General features: G+C 39.7%; 1 protein-coding gene across 2 annotated transcripts in view; it reads left to right on the top strand.

The window, feature by feature from the left end:
- DPP4 (dipeptidyl peptidase 4) overlaps window positions 1–16,638 on the top strand; it is a 49,766-nt gene that overhangs the window by 19,756 nt on the left and 13,372 nt on the right. For both annotated transcript variants that reach the window (XM_083707627.1, XM_083707626.1), the window contains exons 13-21: window positions 1,701–1,811; window positions 1,900–1,967; window positions 3,997–4,050; window positions 5,831–5,949; window positions 7,016–7,063; window positions 9,213–9,311; window positions 12,289–12,364; window positions 15,491–15,685; window positions 16,112–16,166. In XM_083707627.1, the coding sequence (XP_083563753.1) occupies window positions 1,701–1,811; window positions 1,900–1,967; window positions 3,997–4,050; window positions 5,831–5,949; window positions 7,016–7,063; window positions 9,213–9,311; window positions 12,289–12,364; window positions 15,491–15,685; window positions 16,112–16,166 (825 nt within the window). The remainder of the gene's footprint in view (window positions 1–1,700; window positions 1,812–1,899; window positions 1,968–3,996; window positions 4,051–5,830; window positions 5,950–7,015; window positions 7,064–9,212; window positions 9,312–12,288; window positions 12,365–15,490; window positions 15,686–16,111; window positions 16,167–16,638) is intronic.

The raw sequence follows: 16,638 nt of genomic DNA, 5'->3' as shown, positions 1-16,638 counted from the left end.
ATTTTCACTGGTCCCGCCTACCTTGTGGACTTCTCTTTACCATACCCTGCTCTGGAGCATCAACTTGTTCCTCAGCAGCAATTTTTCAGAGGGGAGGGGAGGATGCTGGCTTAAGCAGCTTACTAGCAGAGATCAGTGATAACTTGGTTCCCTGACTTGCAAGAATTAAAGTTATTCCTACTGAGGTAAAGACACACTGGATGCAACCTGGAGTGATTTTGGATAATAAAATAGGTTAGCAAAGGGAAAGTTGTGTTTGCATTGATTTATGAGTAGGGTCTTTTTGCTTTCATACTGAAAACAGGATGTTTCGCCATAAAAAAGATCTAGTCATTTTACTGAACTAGCAACGAAACTTGCTGATGTTACTACTTTTAATATTTCATCCATTTGCATTCCTTTTTGTCACAGCACATTATAGACTAATATTTTGTCAATTTTAGCAGTGTGTGTGGACATAAATATTAGGTGCCAATTGTGTAAATAAGTTAAATAAGCTCTCTGGTAGATGGGAGTGCACTGTAAAGAAGTAATCACTTGTTTACCAGAACTAAAGCAATTATCTCTAGTAGTTTTTGATAAATGATTCCTTATTAAATAATTTGTGCACACATGAACAATGCTATAGCCAGCAGACACTTTGGGAGCATTGAAATAAATAGAAGTCATAAACAGAAGTATAATTTGCCTGTTCAACTCAATGCAAGACAGTACTATTTATTTGCAATTACTCCCCTGCCAGGACAGCCTCCTTCATCTAGAACACAGCATTTCAATAAGATGATAAATCTAATTGCATAGGGCTCATTATGAAATATCTAGGGATAATATTGCTGCCAAAATAGGTCTTGTTTGAGAGGGTGAAGCCAGATTATAAATCATAACTCACTTAAAATTTTAGCCATGATATATAAATCCGTTTTTGTTCTGTTGACTCTTTAAGACGCTAGCTATATTATCCCCCTTGAAGAATAAAAACAGATTCTTCCATCATGAACTGCAAAAACGTTGCAGCGTTTGCATTTCCCAGAAATCCTTGATCACTAGTCAATGAATAATAATAATAATAATAATAATAATAATAATAATAATAATTAATAATACTTTTATTATTTATACCCCACCCATCTGGCTAGATTTTACCAGCCACTCTGGGAGGCTCCCAACAGAACACTAAAAACAGAATAAAACTTCAAACATTAAAAACTTTCCTAAACAGGGCTGCCTTCGGATGTATTCTGAACATCGGATAGTTGTTTATTTCCTTGACATCTGATGGGAGGGCATTGCACAGGGCAGGCACCACTACCAAGAAGGCCCTCTGCCTGATTCCCTGTAACCTCACTTCTTTCAGTGAGGGAACCAACAGAAGGCCCTCGGAGCTGGACCTCAGTTGAACGATGGGGGTGGAGACGCTCCTTCAGGTATACTGGGCCGAGGCTGTTTAGGGCTTTAAAGGTCAGCACCAACACTTAATTGTGTTCAGAAACGTAGTGGGAACCAATGTAGGTATTTAATGAAGCTGAATATTTAAATGATTCCCAAAGCTTACATTATTTAATTTATTTATTTCTCCTTTTCTTAAAAAAAGAAAAGTGTCCCAAAGCAACTTACAAAATGATATAAACATTAAAGCCATTTTTTTAAAAAACAACAACCTTCTTTATCTACTGTAAACTTTTTGTTGTTGGTTTCCCCAGTTTCAACCTTCTGAGCCTTACTTTGCACCTGACGGTGATAGCTACTACAAAATCATCAGCAATGCAGATGGCTATAAGCATATCCACCAAATTGGTATCAATAGCACAGGGGTAAGTAACAGATACATAAATAAATCATTGTGGATTTAGGTTCTTGTATCATGTAATTCCATTATTATCTACCCTTTTTATATGTTAGGAAATGAAGCCCATTACATCTGGAAATTGGGAAGTAATCAGCATAGCTGCTTTAACGAATAACTTCATGTGAGTATTCATCAAACTTAGTTTTAAGTTTAGTGGAGAAAGGGAGGGTAATGTTTAAAAAAGCCTATTATGGTTTCTTAGTATCTGCTATAGAGATGTCTCTTATTTAGAAGCAGAAATTGCCTCTGCATTTATTTATCTGCAACATTTGCATGCAACCCTATAACAATGGCGGTTTCCAATAAAGAAGAAGATAACTACAAATACAAATAGCACATGAAATTATAAAGCTAAAAGCAAAAATGGAACAAAACCCCATGGTACCCCTGAAGTTTACACAAAGATTTAAAAACAGGCCAACATCAGTTATTTTAAAAGGCCTGCATGGAAAGAAAAGTCTTAACCGTTTACTCCTCTGAGTTTAAAACTTCAAATATCAAAACAGTGGTTTTGTCCTGCAAAGTTAGTGAGAAAAGATGAAAAGTTCCTATGAGGAAGGGGTACCAAGTAGTATAAGGATTTTGTGCAAGAATCCCTTTTCTAGCTTGTACCATCCTTTTTTTAAAAAAAAAACTTTTTTAAATTCAAAATTAAAACAAAACATATTATCCAGAGACATATCATCCTTATTCCCCCTCCCATTTTTGCTCCCTCCCACACAAAACCCACCCACCCCCACCCCCCGGCTTCACTCAGTTCCAGTCTTTGATTTCTCTAAGAATGCTGTTTTCTGCATGTTACACAGTTGTATAGATCCTCAAACTATTTAGCTGATTATCATCAATAAAAAGTTTGTGAAAGTTTATTCAAAGCCAGCAGGACGTCCAGTTCGCTTTGTTGCATCTTCAAATACTTTGTAAAGGGTTCCCATTCATCTTTAAAGTCACAGTTATCCTTGTCCCATAGCTTATATGTCAATTTTGCCAGTTCTGTATAGTCCATCAATTTAGCCTGTACCATCCAAACTAATTCTGCATGCCCCAAGTCTTCCCATTTGGATAAGCAGGAGTCATCTTGGAAACCAACTCAGGTGCCTAGCAGATTATGTCTGTCAGATAGGCTGAGCGTGGATGTCCCTTGATTTTTTTGTGTCGTTTCTAAGCCCTCCAGCCAGATGTAGCTAAAGTGAGGGACATGTTAAATTGACTGCAATTGAATGAAGCGCATTGATTTCAGTGAGGTTTAAGTACCACAAACCTTTATTGAATTTGGGACTTTTGTGTTGAATCAAGTTCATCTTAGCTTAGTATTATGCTGGAATGTGGATCACTGAATGTTACAAAGACCCAGTGGCGTAGCGTGGGTTGTCAGCACCCGGGGCAAGGCAAGTAATTTGCACCCCCTAACCCGTGGATTTGCGCCCCCTAACCCTAACCCCCAGATGTTGCGCCTGGTGCGGCCGGCCCCCCTGCACCCCCACGCTATCCCACTGCAAAGACCCAATGCTTAAGATAGCATTTCTCTCTCTTTTGGAAGTGCCCTATTGGCTCACAGACTCCTTTCTCCATCCACTATTCTTCTTATGCAAAATTGTCCGCCCACCCCAGCTTCCTTTTTTATTTTTTTTATTTTTTTAGCACTCACGATCATTCAACTAGAAAGCTAGAAATAATACAACAGACAAAGCCAATGAAGTGCAGTACTTTTAAAATTCCTAATGTGTTTCACTGATCAGCTTCTGGAGGAATTTGTTCAATACTATTCAGACGTGCATAAAAAAGATAAGTCGAGTTGGACAAATTCCCCTGATGGAGATCAGTGAGTGCTGGAAATTACTTAAGTAAGTCGTGCAGTTTTGTTTTTGTTTTGTCTGCTGCATTCTTTATGGGATCTGGTGCAGTCCTTTCTTTTTTTCCAGGTTAGCATTACCTTAGCAATGATAAAAACAAACTTTGCCAATGCAAGTTAGTCTTACACCATTGCTATGGTAAGGTATTATATGTAGGTTGATTTTATAGCTGTCTTTTGTATCTTGTGCATTTGAATAATTTCATATTTTGTGTGTCACCTCAGGCAATTTTTAAAATTGGAATGGTGATTTCACAATTTATTGATCAATCAGTTGGTAACTTGTTTGCTTGTTTCACAGATACTTTATCAGTAATGAATTTGAAAATACGCCAGGAGGAAGACATCTGTATAAGTAAGATTCCACTTTGCCACATTTTTATTGTAACCCAATATGATATTTTTTTCTTTTAAGACAATATCATATTTTTAGTTTTTAAAAGTTATTTTTAGCATTAAACCAAGATAGCTTGTTTTGTCTTGATATTTTTGAAGCTGTGATAATGATCTGAGAATGTTTTGAAGTTTACTCCATCTGCTCTACAGAAGATGATAAGTTAAAGAGCTTGGGATATACACAGAAGGCTGTTAACGACCGAGGCCTGGTAATGCTCAGAATGGGGTATTTTATGATCCTTTGGTCTGGTCAGTCAGTGGGTTTGATCTAGAAATACCCCAAAAGTGGAAGATTTCATGCAACGTATACTTGATGCAACCATGGATCTTCAGACTTTATACAAGACTGTGCAATATTTTGTGTGAAGCTTTGTTGCACTAATGGAAAGCTTCTGCTGGATTTCAGTTCCCTTTTCTCATGGAACAATCAATCTGACAGTACATCAGAAAAAAGCCCACCCCATCACCTGTGCAAAGAGGCCTTCCACTCACGGAAGAGCACCTCTGAACACAACCCTATATTTCTTGATCGCCAAATAGGGTTCGTCTTTGGAATGTGTTCTATTATAAATGTAACAGCATATGGTGTCAAGATTTGATGGACTTTGCATAATGGGAAATTGCATGGCTGTTTTTACTTCGTTTTGCTGGGTGTGTAGGATCTGAGTGATGAGGCTTAACACGACACAGTCATAGGTTAGCTAGCTAAATATGTGCTGTAATGAACTGCTAGCAGGTGGGTGCATGGCTATCTTAGAAATCCACATTTTCCATGTAGTAATGGAGCGATCTTCAATGGGAAGAAGGTTGCCGTAGCTCTCAAATGATTCATCAAAGGAATAAAAAGTATGTTTACTGTGATACAGATGGTACAACATGGAGGAACTTGGAACACCATGGAGACAGAAAGTTCTTCATGCAGCTGAAAATAATGTAGCAAAACTTTGAAAGAAAAGCATGCAAAAAGAGAGAAGCATGCAAAAACCCGAAATTATTCAATGTGAAGGAAGCCAGCTAGCTTGCAGGGACCCACTCTTTGGCACCAGGAGGCAGACTCCTTGTTTTCTTCTGGATATACACAGAAGGCTGTTAACTACCGAGGCCTGGTGATTCTTCTGGAGGAGGCAGCTCCTTACTGTAGGACCAAAGGCTGGGAACCAATCCTGGGAGGTCCCCTGCCCACCATGGGTGTGAACCTTTCCTGCCCTGGATGTTGGACTTCCAGAAATAAATTCTTGCTATTTTATGTATCCTTATGGAGGTGCTGGCCTGGGCTTTCTGTGTTTGGCATAGGTCATCCTGTGCCTTTGCTGTCTCCTGATTGATAAGCAAGGAGAAGGACAATCTGCTGGCAAGGGAGGAGGCAATTTGCATCTCAATCAAGGCACGGGGCAGAAAGGCTTAACCTCCTCAGCACATTTCAGCACTGCATGTGTGTTTGCTGTACCCCCCCCCAAAAAAAAATCAGTAGGTATTGGAAGGGGCATAAAAATTTGCTTTAGGGAACCAGATCCATCCCATGGATATTAGCCACTCCTGTTAGAATGGAACAGTTGTGCTACAGTAGTTAATTATTACTTTAATATCCAGCTTAAAACAGGACAGAATAGAAAGTGTTGCCAGTTGCACAACCTTTTAAAATGAAATAGATTTAATCCAAGCCAATTTGGATGGAGTGCTTCATAATTGCGATTTAATGAAACTAACTTCAGGTTAATCTGTTTTTATCTTTTTTGCAGAATAGCATTAAATGATTTAAAAAAAACATGCATTAGCTGTTATCTAAACAAAGAAAGATGTCAGTATCATTCAGCATCCTTCAGCACAAATGCAAGATACTATACCCTGAATTGCTATGGTGAGTACAGCCTGCCCCATCTGATATAAGTGTTATATAAGTGGGAATTGTAGTCTCAAAACATCTGGAGGGTCGAGTTTGAGGAAGCCTGATTTATATTAAGAAGAAAAAGCAAATTGGTTGTTCTTTAGCCTTAATAGAAGGAAGAAAAACATTCAGCTAGACATATAGCAACAACAAAAAAAGGACAGAGCTCTTGCACCTGTTTGACAGTAGAACAGACTTCCACGAGAAGTCATAGAATCACAGAATTGTAGAGTTGGAAGGGGTCAAAGGGGTCATCTAGTCCAACCCCCTTCAGTGCAGGAATCTTTTGCCCAATGTGGGGCTTCAGTCCACAACCCTGAGATGAAGAGTCTCATGCTCTACCTACTGATCTGTTGGTGGGCTTGCCTTCCTTGGAGGTTTTCAAGCAGAAGTCGGATGGCCATCTGTCATGTATGATCTAGTTGAGATTCCTGCATTGCAGGGAGATGGGACTAGATTACCCTCAGGGTCCTTTCCAATGCAATGATTCTATGGTTCTATGAATAACTGTGTAGGAGCCTTATCATTTTTTTTGCATCTGGTTACCCTAGCTCAGTTTTGTTATACTGATAAAATTGTCATGAATTTATTTAACTAGCTGTACAGTGTTACCCCCAACACACACCTCCACACATATTCTCAAAGAAAATGCTGCATATTTCCCAGGATTCAACCTACAACACATTTCGCTGGCTAATGTGTGCACCTTGGACATCATTTCTGAAAAAGTGCTGAGTGATGAGAAGAGCTACCCAGTGAAGTGTTGTTTCTTCTCCTGCTGCCTAGAATGAAAAAAAAAAGAATGAGATACAAATTTTGGGAAGCAGAAAAAAGGCTGAAGGGAAATTGTTGCCTTGAAACTTCAGGCAGCAAGTCCTGGAAAAAGTATTGAGGCAAAGTTTCCCTCACTCTCTCTTTTCCCCCAGACTAGGCCCCTGCCTGAACAAAGGGTTTGACTTAAGTTGTGTGCAACTCTCAATTAATGCCTTGATTTAAAAGAATGGAAAGTAACTTGAATTTTTAACACTGTTCATAACAGGTCCTGGTGTGCCATCTTTCACCTTGCTCAACAGCAGTACAGATGCAGGTACTTTTCTGTTTTGTTTTAGACATCTGCAAATGCATAGAAATCTGTGGATGTTTACCATCTGCTGGTAGAATGAGTTGGGCTGCAATCCTATGCATACTTCTCTGGGGTTAATCAAACATAATGGTCTTGATTTTGAGTACAGAAGCGGCAAACAAAGTCAGTGGGACCAGTAACATCGAATTGGAGGCAATCACTGTAGTTGATTAGATATAACAATACAGCAGTAGTGCATAAGAACATGTTGAACGCAGAGCCTGCTTGCATGGTGGGGTAGAGCTGCAATGCTAGCTTCCTGGCCGTGGTGTCATAGCTGCTTACCCCAAACAGAACAGGGGGAGGTATGAGGCAATGTTGAGGCTGGGGCTCTGCAAGCCCAAAGCCCACTGGAAGAGCCAGCCTGATTCTCCTGCCTGTGTGGCTGCATGCTCCTTGCCTCTCCCTCTCTCCACCCTGGTAGGCAGATCTTGGTGCCATATGTAGGCAGTGGCAACACCACTGCCAAGAAGCCGGCATTGTAGCTCCACCCCACTGGGCAAGCTGCTTCTATTGACATGGACTCATATTACAACATATGGGGAGCAGGCTCACATGGTAGTGGGGGAAACAAAACTACTAACAGGGAACCTTTGCAGGGGTGGGTGTTGCAGGATGGGTGGGACCAGAGGCAAAAGTGGGTGGAGCAATGGAGGTGACATGCATTCAGCCACACATAAATCAGATGTTTTCCAAGCTGGTGGGCGAGGAGCTGCCTCCACAGACGGCGAAGAAGACTCACAGCGCCTGAGTGCCCTCTGCCGGCCCGGTGGGTCAGCTGAGCTGCTTTCCCCCAGAGACTGGTGCCAGTCACCAGCCCACCTGGTTGCCTGCTGCTCATCTGCCTTGCCAGGGGGGAAGGAACAGGCAGCAATGACTGTGGCAGAAGCGTCCTTCTCCTCCTCTTCTCTTCAGTTCCTGAGCTCCTGCTGCTGCCGCCGCTGCTGCTTCTTCCTCTTGCACAACCACCACCACCTCTCCACTCTCCTTCCCTCTGCTCCGCCTAGCTGGACAACCCCTTTTCCTCCTCCTCTTCTTCTTCCTCCTCCTGCCTGCAGAGGGCATTTCTCCAACCCTCTGCACCAAGTGGGAGGTGGGGGGCCAGGCTAACTCTGCAGGGCTGACTCTCTGCTTCCATTTCCAGACTTCACTCTTTGGGCCTCAGTTTGTTTTTAGCAATTATTATTTATCAATGTAATTACCAGACCTGTTGGAGAACTAGCAGATGTTTCTGCTCTCTCGCAGATCTTTCCATTCTGCATTCAGGCAGGAAATAGTAATCATAACAGCAAAACACACTAGAGGCCAGGCAAAAGCACTTGAAGGACCTGAAGTCCTGCAGCACCACTGAAGTCTGTGGCCTGGGGAGGAGGCATGGCATAGGGAGAATCCCAGGGGCTGCATAGAGAGCTCCATAGGGCTACATATGGCACCAAGATCTGAGGTTCTCTAGCCCCTGATTTAATCCAATGCATATTGGTTTGGAAGTTTGTTGGGATTTTTTTCTCAAGGAACTCTCGTTAGGTCTGCATTCTTAGAGGTGTAAATCTAGTGATATAATATGATTTGGGGTGGGGTGGGGTCACAGGAGGAAGTGCCCAACTTGGCAACTTTCCTTTTGATGGCCTATTGGTGGCATAACCAAAAGCCAAGGATTGGGAAAGGAAACTGGTAGAGTGATAAACCCCTTTTTAGTGTAGCTCATGTGAGGAACTCCTATGCATTTGGGTGCTGGAATGGACTGACTAAATAATATATATCACATACTGGCACAGAGACTAAATCTCTGATAGCAGTTAACAAAGTGGACAGGGAGAAGTGACTGTGGGGAAAATCCCTTTATGTGTGAACTGACCAGCTGGGATGGTTGCCAGTTAGACTCCTATTTGTGAGTCTGTTCCTTAGATCTTGAATGCTCTAGGAATGGGGAAGGAATGGGATCATATTGGTAGGAAGGAGTTCAGATCGTTCTTTCTGTTGCTATTTCCTCTGCTCCTGGTTCCGCAGACACACCTTATTGTACTGCTCTCCAGGTTGTAGAACTTTGGATTTTAAAAAGTATTATTTGTCTATATGTAAACTCATCTCCCATATTCATCTGTTTTGTGTGTAGTTATTAAATACCTGGAAAACAACACTGAATTTGATAATATGCAGAAGAATGTCCAGATGCCCTCTAAAATACTAAAGAACATCACATTGCATGGAGAAAGTAAGTTACCAGTTGTAACCAGTTGTGGGGTTTTTTGTGTTTTTTCACTTCTTCAGTTTTATCATGAAATAGATGTGCATTCAGAATTTTGGAGGTCCTGATTTTGCAATCAGTCACTTTTGCATTTAATGCTCAGTGCTGTTTTCTGAAGAGATGGTGAAGCTGCATTTCTTCATTTGATGTGGAACTAGGGTGGGAGTTTGAATTTAAAGCCAAATCTGTCAAATTTGTGCTTTCTGAAGCAATATGAGAACCAAAACAGCCTTCCTTTGAAATTTGCACTTATCTGAATTTTGTGGTGAAGTCCTTCAATATTTACAAAAGTGCATATATTACGGTTGCATAAAAATGAATACATTAGTGAAAATAACTTAAAGACATATATTATATTAACAACATTTGCTAAAATGTGTACATTAGTCAAAATTGCATACAAAAATGTAAATAATAATTTACATAATTAGGAAAAATTCACAGTAAAATGTATGCTCAACTTTACCTTATCCTTCTTTATCTTACTGCTACCACCTCTCCAGGGTAGAAGCTAATGGGTAAGATAAATTTCTTTGGTTTCCTACACAGGTCCAGACATTTGAGCTCAGCATGTTTTCAGTTACAGTAACTTTCCAGTAGAAAGATAGCCAAGGATCCTATTTAGAGAAAAAATGTTGCTCTCTCCTAGATTTCAGACCACATAAAATTACTACAAAGGAGCATTTCTATGTTTCTGAACAAATAAATTGTTCTGCATTGAAAATGACTATTTTTATTCCTTTTGCTTAAAAAAGGGGGGAGGTGACTGTTTCATCTGTCTTTATAACTGCTCCAACTGCTCCAACACACTCTAAAAATGCAGAGTTCAATTACATCTTGGCTATATAAAACAAAAACTCCTTATATCTTGAGTATATTTCCCCATACCCCCACCTCCACTGAAATCTCTTTAAAAAGTATTGTTTTTAATTTATACCAGAATTTATATCCTGCTATCACCTCCAGGAGGAGTCACACAGTGATGCTAACAAAACATAAAAATAAAAACAACAGTAATCCCATCGTTCTAAGCAATTACCTCAAACAACTCAGGAATAAAAGCATTTTTAAAAAGGAGGAAACTTGAAGGGCAAAGCTGACAACAAATAAATTTTTCAGCAGCCCAGTGCTGAATGGAAGTTTTTAGGTTGTTTTTGATGGCAATCCTACATCTACCAAGCCAAGCACATGACATTTGTCCAATCAAGGTGTATTTTGGTCACGTCTGAGCATACTAGGAATTTGTAAATGGCTTTGGCCTAGTATACCCGAAGGAGCATCTCTACCCCCATTGTTCAGCTCGGACACTGAGATCCAGCTCTGAGGGCCTTCTGGCGGTTCCCTCATTGCTAGAAGCGAGGTTACAGGGAACCAGAGAGAGGGCCTTCTCGGTAGTGGCGCCCGCCCTGTGGAACGACCTCCCATGAGATGTCAAGGAGATAAACAACTATCTGACTTTTAGAAGACATCTGAAGGCAGCCCTGTTTAGGGAAGTTTTTAATGTTTGAAGTTTTATTCTGTTTTTAATGTTCTGTTGAAAGCCACCCAGAGTGGCTGGGGAAACCCAGCCAGATGGGCGGGGTATAATTAATTTATTATTATTATTATTATTATTATTATTATTATTATTATTTACAATGCTTTTCAAGTTGTTATATCACCTAAGCATAACTTGAAGCTTATCTTCTTGTTACATGCCCAGTCATGATTTTCCAGGGTGGGGATGGGTTTGTGTTGTGACAGACAAAAACTTTCTCCATATAGTCTCTTAGTCTGCACATGATCCCTTTCTGCAACACCCATGCATAGTATCAATTCAGTAGCTTGCCCAACTCCCCTCCCTCAAATTGAATTCAGTAGATTTACTTCTGAGTAGACATGGGTAGGACTGCAGCTTTAATATTCTTTTTTTGGGGGGGTTTAAATCGGGTTATTTTTTTGGGTTTGATTTAATATGTTGTGGTCTTGTTTGTGAACCGCCATGAGACCTCCGGGTATAGGGCAGTGTATAAATTTAATAAATAATAATAACGCTATTTAAAATATGTGTTAAATAAAACGGCACCCACTTCAAATGTTCTATTGAACATGTCCTGGGCTGTGATAGGTTTGCTTCCCCAATACAGTAAAACTCCAACCTTTTTCATAAGAAGGAAGAGTCATGCCAAAGACATCTACGCCTGTGGAGATTATGCTACTTTTTCATTTTGGAAAATTTCAAACTTTCTATGGTCTGAGGAAAGATGCTAATGATTGCATAATTGTGTTGTGCAGATGTCCCATAAAAATGTAGGTGAATGAATTACCCTTGATAAATTATTCTTTATTGAAGGCATTCCATGCATGGAAATGGTTCTAATGACAAGGTTGCAGAATTTGTGGGCTGTATTCAACGCTACGTTTTACTTAGAGTTGACCCATTGAAATTAAGGAACCTGACTTAGTCATGTTCAATAGCACCCTGTGTGTTTACAGGTACCAAAGCATTGGTATAACATATCTTGGGTCAGTTTGACCTGTGTTACAGTTCTTGGAAGTATAAAAATATGAGAAGGCTAGATTTTTCTCATTGTCCCAATAGCCTTGTCAGGATTTTTAGGCATAGGGCTTTCACATAACTTTTGATGGATGTCCGTTTTAGAATGAAATACAAATGAAGAACAGTGCTGTAGTAGTTTAGAACACTCTGATTCCCCTCTAACAGAAGAAATGTTAGGGAATTGTCACACAAAATTGGAAACTCACTGCCAAATTAATAGTTTGCTCACTCTGTAGTATTTAAGTACAAGTATGCTTTGCCCAAATGCTTATATCTAAGAATGTAGGCTTTTGGTTCAAGCCAGAATTGGAACTCACTCTAAACAAGAGTCCACTCTTTTATATAAGTGTATCTTTCAGTTATTAGTTACTTGCCTCAGTGAAATGTTTTCATTCCTGTTTTCAGCATTCTGGTATCAGGTGATCTTACCTCCTCACTTTGATTCGTCTTCATCAAAGAAATATCCTCTGCTTATTGATGTGTAAGTTGAAGTACTTGACCATATTATACTTTTATTACTTGTCCAACTGGGTTCTGTATAAAGGTGAAACGAAACATCAAATGTAATTGTCCTTATGATCATCAGCTTGACTTGATATGGTTCAGGGAGGTGAGGAGCCATTTAGTCAGGCCAGTGGAGTTGTTCTTGCTGCTGCCACTAGGTGAGATGGCTAATAAAAAGGTAAAGGACCCTGGACCATTAGGTCCAGTTGTGACCAACTCTGGGATTGTGGCGCTCATCTCGCTTTATTGGCCGAGGGAGCCGGTGTACAGCTTCCAGGTCATGTGGCCAGCATGACTAAGCCGCTTCTGGCGAACCAGAGCAGTGCACAGAAACGCCGTTTACCTTCCTGCCGGAGTGGTACCTATTTATCTACTTGCACTTTGACGTGCTTTCGAACTGCTAGGTTGGCAGGAGCAGGGACTGAGCAATGGGAGCTCACCCCATCGCGGGGATTCGAACTGCCGACCTTCTGATCAGCAAGTCCTAGGCTCTGTGGTTTAACCCACAGTGCCAGTAGATGACTATTTAGGGAGAAGAGGAGCTAAATAGTTTACTAGCAACCCTTTCATATAAACATAAATGCCAATTTTGGCCTTTTAAACAACAACTACCCACCAAATTTTCATGTGGTCAAAGTGTCTTATTTCATGGTATCAATGACCTACGAAGCCCCATAGGATCCTTGCTACTAAGATACTGCTACTCAAGGGACAGCCAGATCAGCAGCAACAAGTGAAGCAATTGCCAGGAAGGCCTCTCAGTCGTCCCAAACGTAGGTGTATAGATGAAGAGAAACCAAGAGAGAAGCCTTGGCTGATTTGAGAGTTCACATTATTGCTTTATAAGCTTTTCATTTGTGCTGCTGCTGAGCAGTTTTTATGGTTGTTTCTTAAATCAAGACTGGGAAAATGCAGAAGAAAATATTTTCTAAATAATCCGAAACAAAAGCAAAAATGGGTTTTCCCCTTCCAACTACAGAAAAGAAATTCATCATGACTGCGAATGTTAAGGTGTGAGCTAAATCTTGTATATCCTGATGTATGGTAATAATATTTCTCTTGAAAACCGCATGCTCTACAGCAAGGGAAGAAATCTTGATCTATGTGCACTCAGATGTCTTTGTAATCAAATACCTAGTTGTTGCTGATGCAGGAAGAACTTTTATATTCCTTCCATCACACTATTGAGGCTCCTTTAATAATAATAATAATAATAATAATAATAATAATAATAATAATAATAAAAAATTTTTATTGTCATTGCCCCCTCTCGGGGACAACGAAATTACTTGGCTGCTCCATCCACCCAGGTAGGGCACTCCACACAAAATCAAAGCAACTATAAAAACACTAATTAAAACAATACAGTATAATACAGCAAGGAAGATTAGATGACTTTCAAAGTCCAGGCTTCCCATTCAGGGCCGAGATCACTCTGGAGAAGAAGCTGTTCTTAGAGCTTCCACATCTTGGGGAAATGGTGGCTATCTTGCTTCCTGGCTTTTAAATCTATTGGCAGAAGATGTTCTCCCCCCCCCCTAACATGCAATAAATAAATAAATATATGTCTAAATACGGTTGAACATGATCAGAACAATATATTTGGTTGAGTTCCAAGCAATGAACTCCAGCCTTCCTACTCTTGGGAGAAGATTCCAACTCTCCCTGGTGTCTGCGTGACTGTCAGTCTTACAGATATTAGCATCACATTATTCTTCATGGAAAAAATTAAGGCAATGCAAACATTTGTAATTTGAATGAGCATTTTATCCAGCATAGGTTTTGCATTATAAACCCCATAGCTGCCTCTATGAGACAAAAAAGAAAGAAAGATGGAAGGACTGTGTGAGCCTGCTGCTGTTTTTGCTAAGCTTGCCCTTGTGTCAGCAATATATAGTGCCTGCCAATAACAAAGAACAATGAGAAGTAGCCTCAGGTAAGTTCTTAAATGTGACATTCCTAGAAGGTGTCATTGCACTCACTGCTACCATTAGGAAACAAAGTACACAGGAGGTGCTCATTAGCTTTGAGGACAAGAAGTCAGGATTCTGCTGAAAACAGCTGGTTTGTTATTTCTCTTGAGAAGTAGACCTGAGCTGATTAAAATCAATTGAAACATTCTTATTGACATCAAGATATGATCTCTAGGTCAAGCCACTGTGTGCAGTGGGAAAAACTCTTAACTAGAAAACAATTGCCAACTGATAGTTACTTTAAAAAAAGAATATGTGGACCAGGAAATTGTATTGTAGGTTGCACAATTGGTTTAAAAAACAGTCTCCCATACTTACCCTGAAGCTGCAAAGGCAGTCAGAAATATAACAAAGGCACATTCACTGGATCTTGAACATATGTTCTTGGTTGCTTTCTTTCTCCACACATCTCTGCACATATTGATGTATTTGCATTAATTACCCTGCCTCTTCCAATTGTGGATTACAAAAAAATTGCTTTTCATAGTACAATGAAAGCAGAAATACCATATTTGCTGAGAATTGACTCTCTGAGGTTGTAACTGGGTTTTCTATTATTCTATTGATTTGCATTTTTTAAAGCTTAATGGTGTTACATAATTATCACTGGAATTATTATTTGCCTACTTAAAATTTCAATGTGCAGTAATGAGGAAGGCCTTTTGCTTTTTAAAGTTCTTGTTAAGTAATCTGAAGTCTGTTCTATAGTTTTTTAGGACAACATGTGGAAAGAATAACGTGGCGGTGATTTTTAGATGGCTGGCATGTTTTAATTGCAGAAACTTTGGAAAGGTGCATAAAAGCAGATCTAGAACTAGTTAGTACTACTTCAGTACAAGCAAGAATAGTTCTTCCATCTTCTTTGGTGATCACTCGTAGCCGAGTAAGATTGTCTTACATGACCATGGTTTTAACAGTGAGTCCATAAGCGACTGTGGAGGCCAGTTCTGGATCCACATGTCCCTCCACAGTGGGGACATAGGTTTCTTGGTGGGAGTTGAACACAGACAAACCAAGTAGTTCTTGAAATCTTAAATTCCAGTTGTATTTTCCTGTTTCTTTAGAAATTTAGTAATGCTGAAAAAAATATAAAGCAGCTTGTGAAAGCTTACCTGTGACTCTTTTTACAGGTATGCAGGACCCTGTAGTCAGAAGGCAGATTATGCGTACCGGATTAATTGGGCAACATACCTTGCAAGCACAGAGGAGATTATTGTGGCTAGTTTTGATGGCAGGGGAAGTGGCTATCGAGGAGACAAAATCATGCATGCAATATATCGAAGACTTGGAACCTATGAAGTTGAAGATCAGATTGACGCAGCCCGGTAAGCACACCTCAACCCTTTCCTTTTAATGCTGCATGTTTAAGTAATCTTCTTGTGGGAAAGTGACTTTTGTATTTACTTATTATGCTATCCTTTGTTAGTGTTTGTTTGAAATGCATTCCTGTTTCTTAGCTGTAAGCAGCTTTGAGCAAGATTTTGTTTGTGGGAAAGTGGCATAAAAATAAAAGTAATGAATGAAAGAGTGCAAATGTTAGTGAACAAGTAATACAGAAAATAAACTTGGGCAGTAAAGGATTTGTTCCATAGACATACGTACCAAAACTTAAAATTTATTATGTTTGTAATTTATCTGGGAAGGGGCAATTGGGCTAAAAACTGATAGAGAGCAACTGAGGGGCAGAATAAGTAGTGCTTTCTCTTGAGTCTCTGCGTACCTCATTTATTTATTTTCTGTCTTTTTCTTAGGGCATTTGCTAAATTAAGCTATGTTGATGAGAGCAGAATCGCTATTTGGGGCTGGGTAAGTATTAAAGTTAAACCTCTTTGCAATCACCAATTTAAATGATTAAAGAGATCCTAATATAATTACGAAAAACATTTACATTTACTGGACCACACTTATCTTGAGAAATAGAAAGTTATTTATGGATGTTTTGAGGCAGCTATGCCCTAATAAGCATTAGCCTGGCGGCAAGTGTCCGTTATTTCAACCGTCATTACTTCGAACTTTCATTGAATATATTTATATGCCGCTTTTCATGAAATGTTACAAAGTGGTATACAAAAGGTGATGTAAAATACATAATCACAAGCAGCTAATAAAAGAACTGTACTATTAGAAAAGTCAACTCATAAGGACACTGGCAATATTGGGGGGGGGGATATAATACTCCACCCCATCACCATTTTTATCCCATTCCTCCTCCAGAGGGAGCCTAGAGTAATCATAAACAAACATCAGCCATAAATATAACAAATGACAATTCTGCTAA

The sequence above is a fragment of the Podarcis gaigeae genome, assembly GCF_964106915.1.
Source record: "Podarcis gaigeae genome assembly, chromosome: 1".
Classification (NCBI taxonomy): Eukaryota; Metazoa; Chordata; class Lepidosauria; order Squamata; family Lacertidae; genus Podarcis; species Podarcis gaigeae.
The sequence above is the reverse complement of the archived record's forward strand: the minus strand, read 5'-3'. Positions and strand labels throughout refer to the sequence as shown.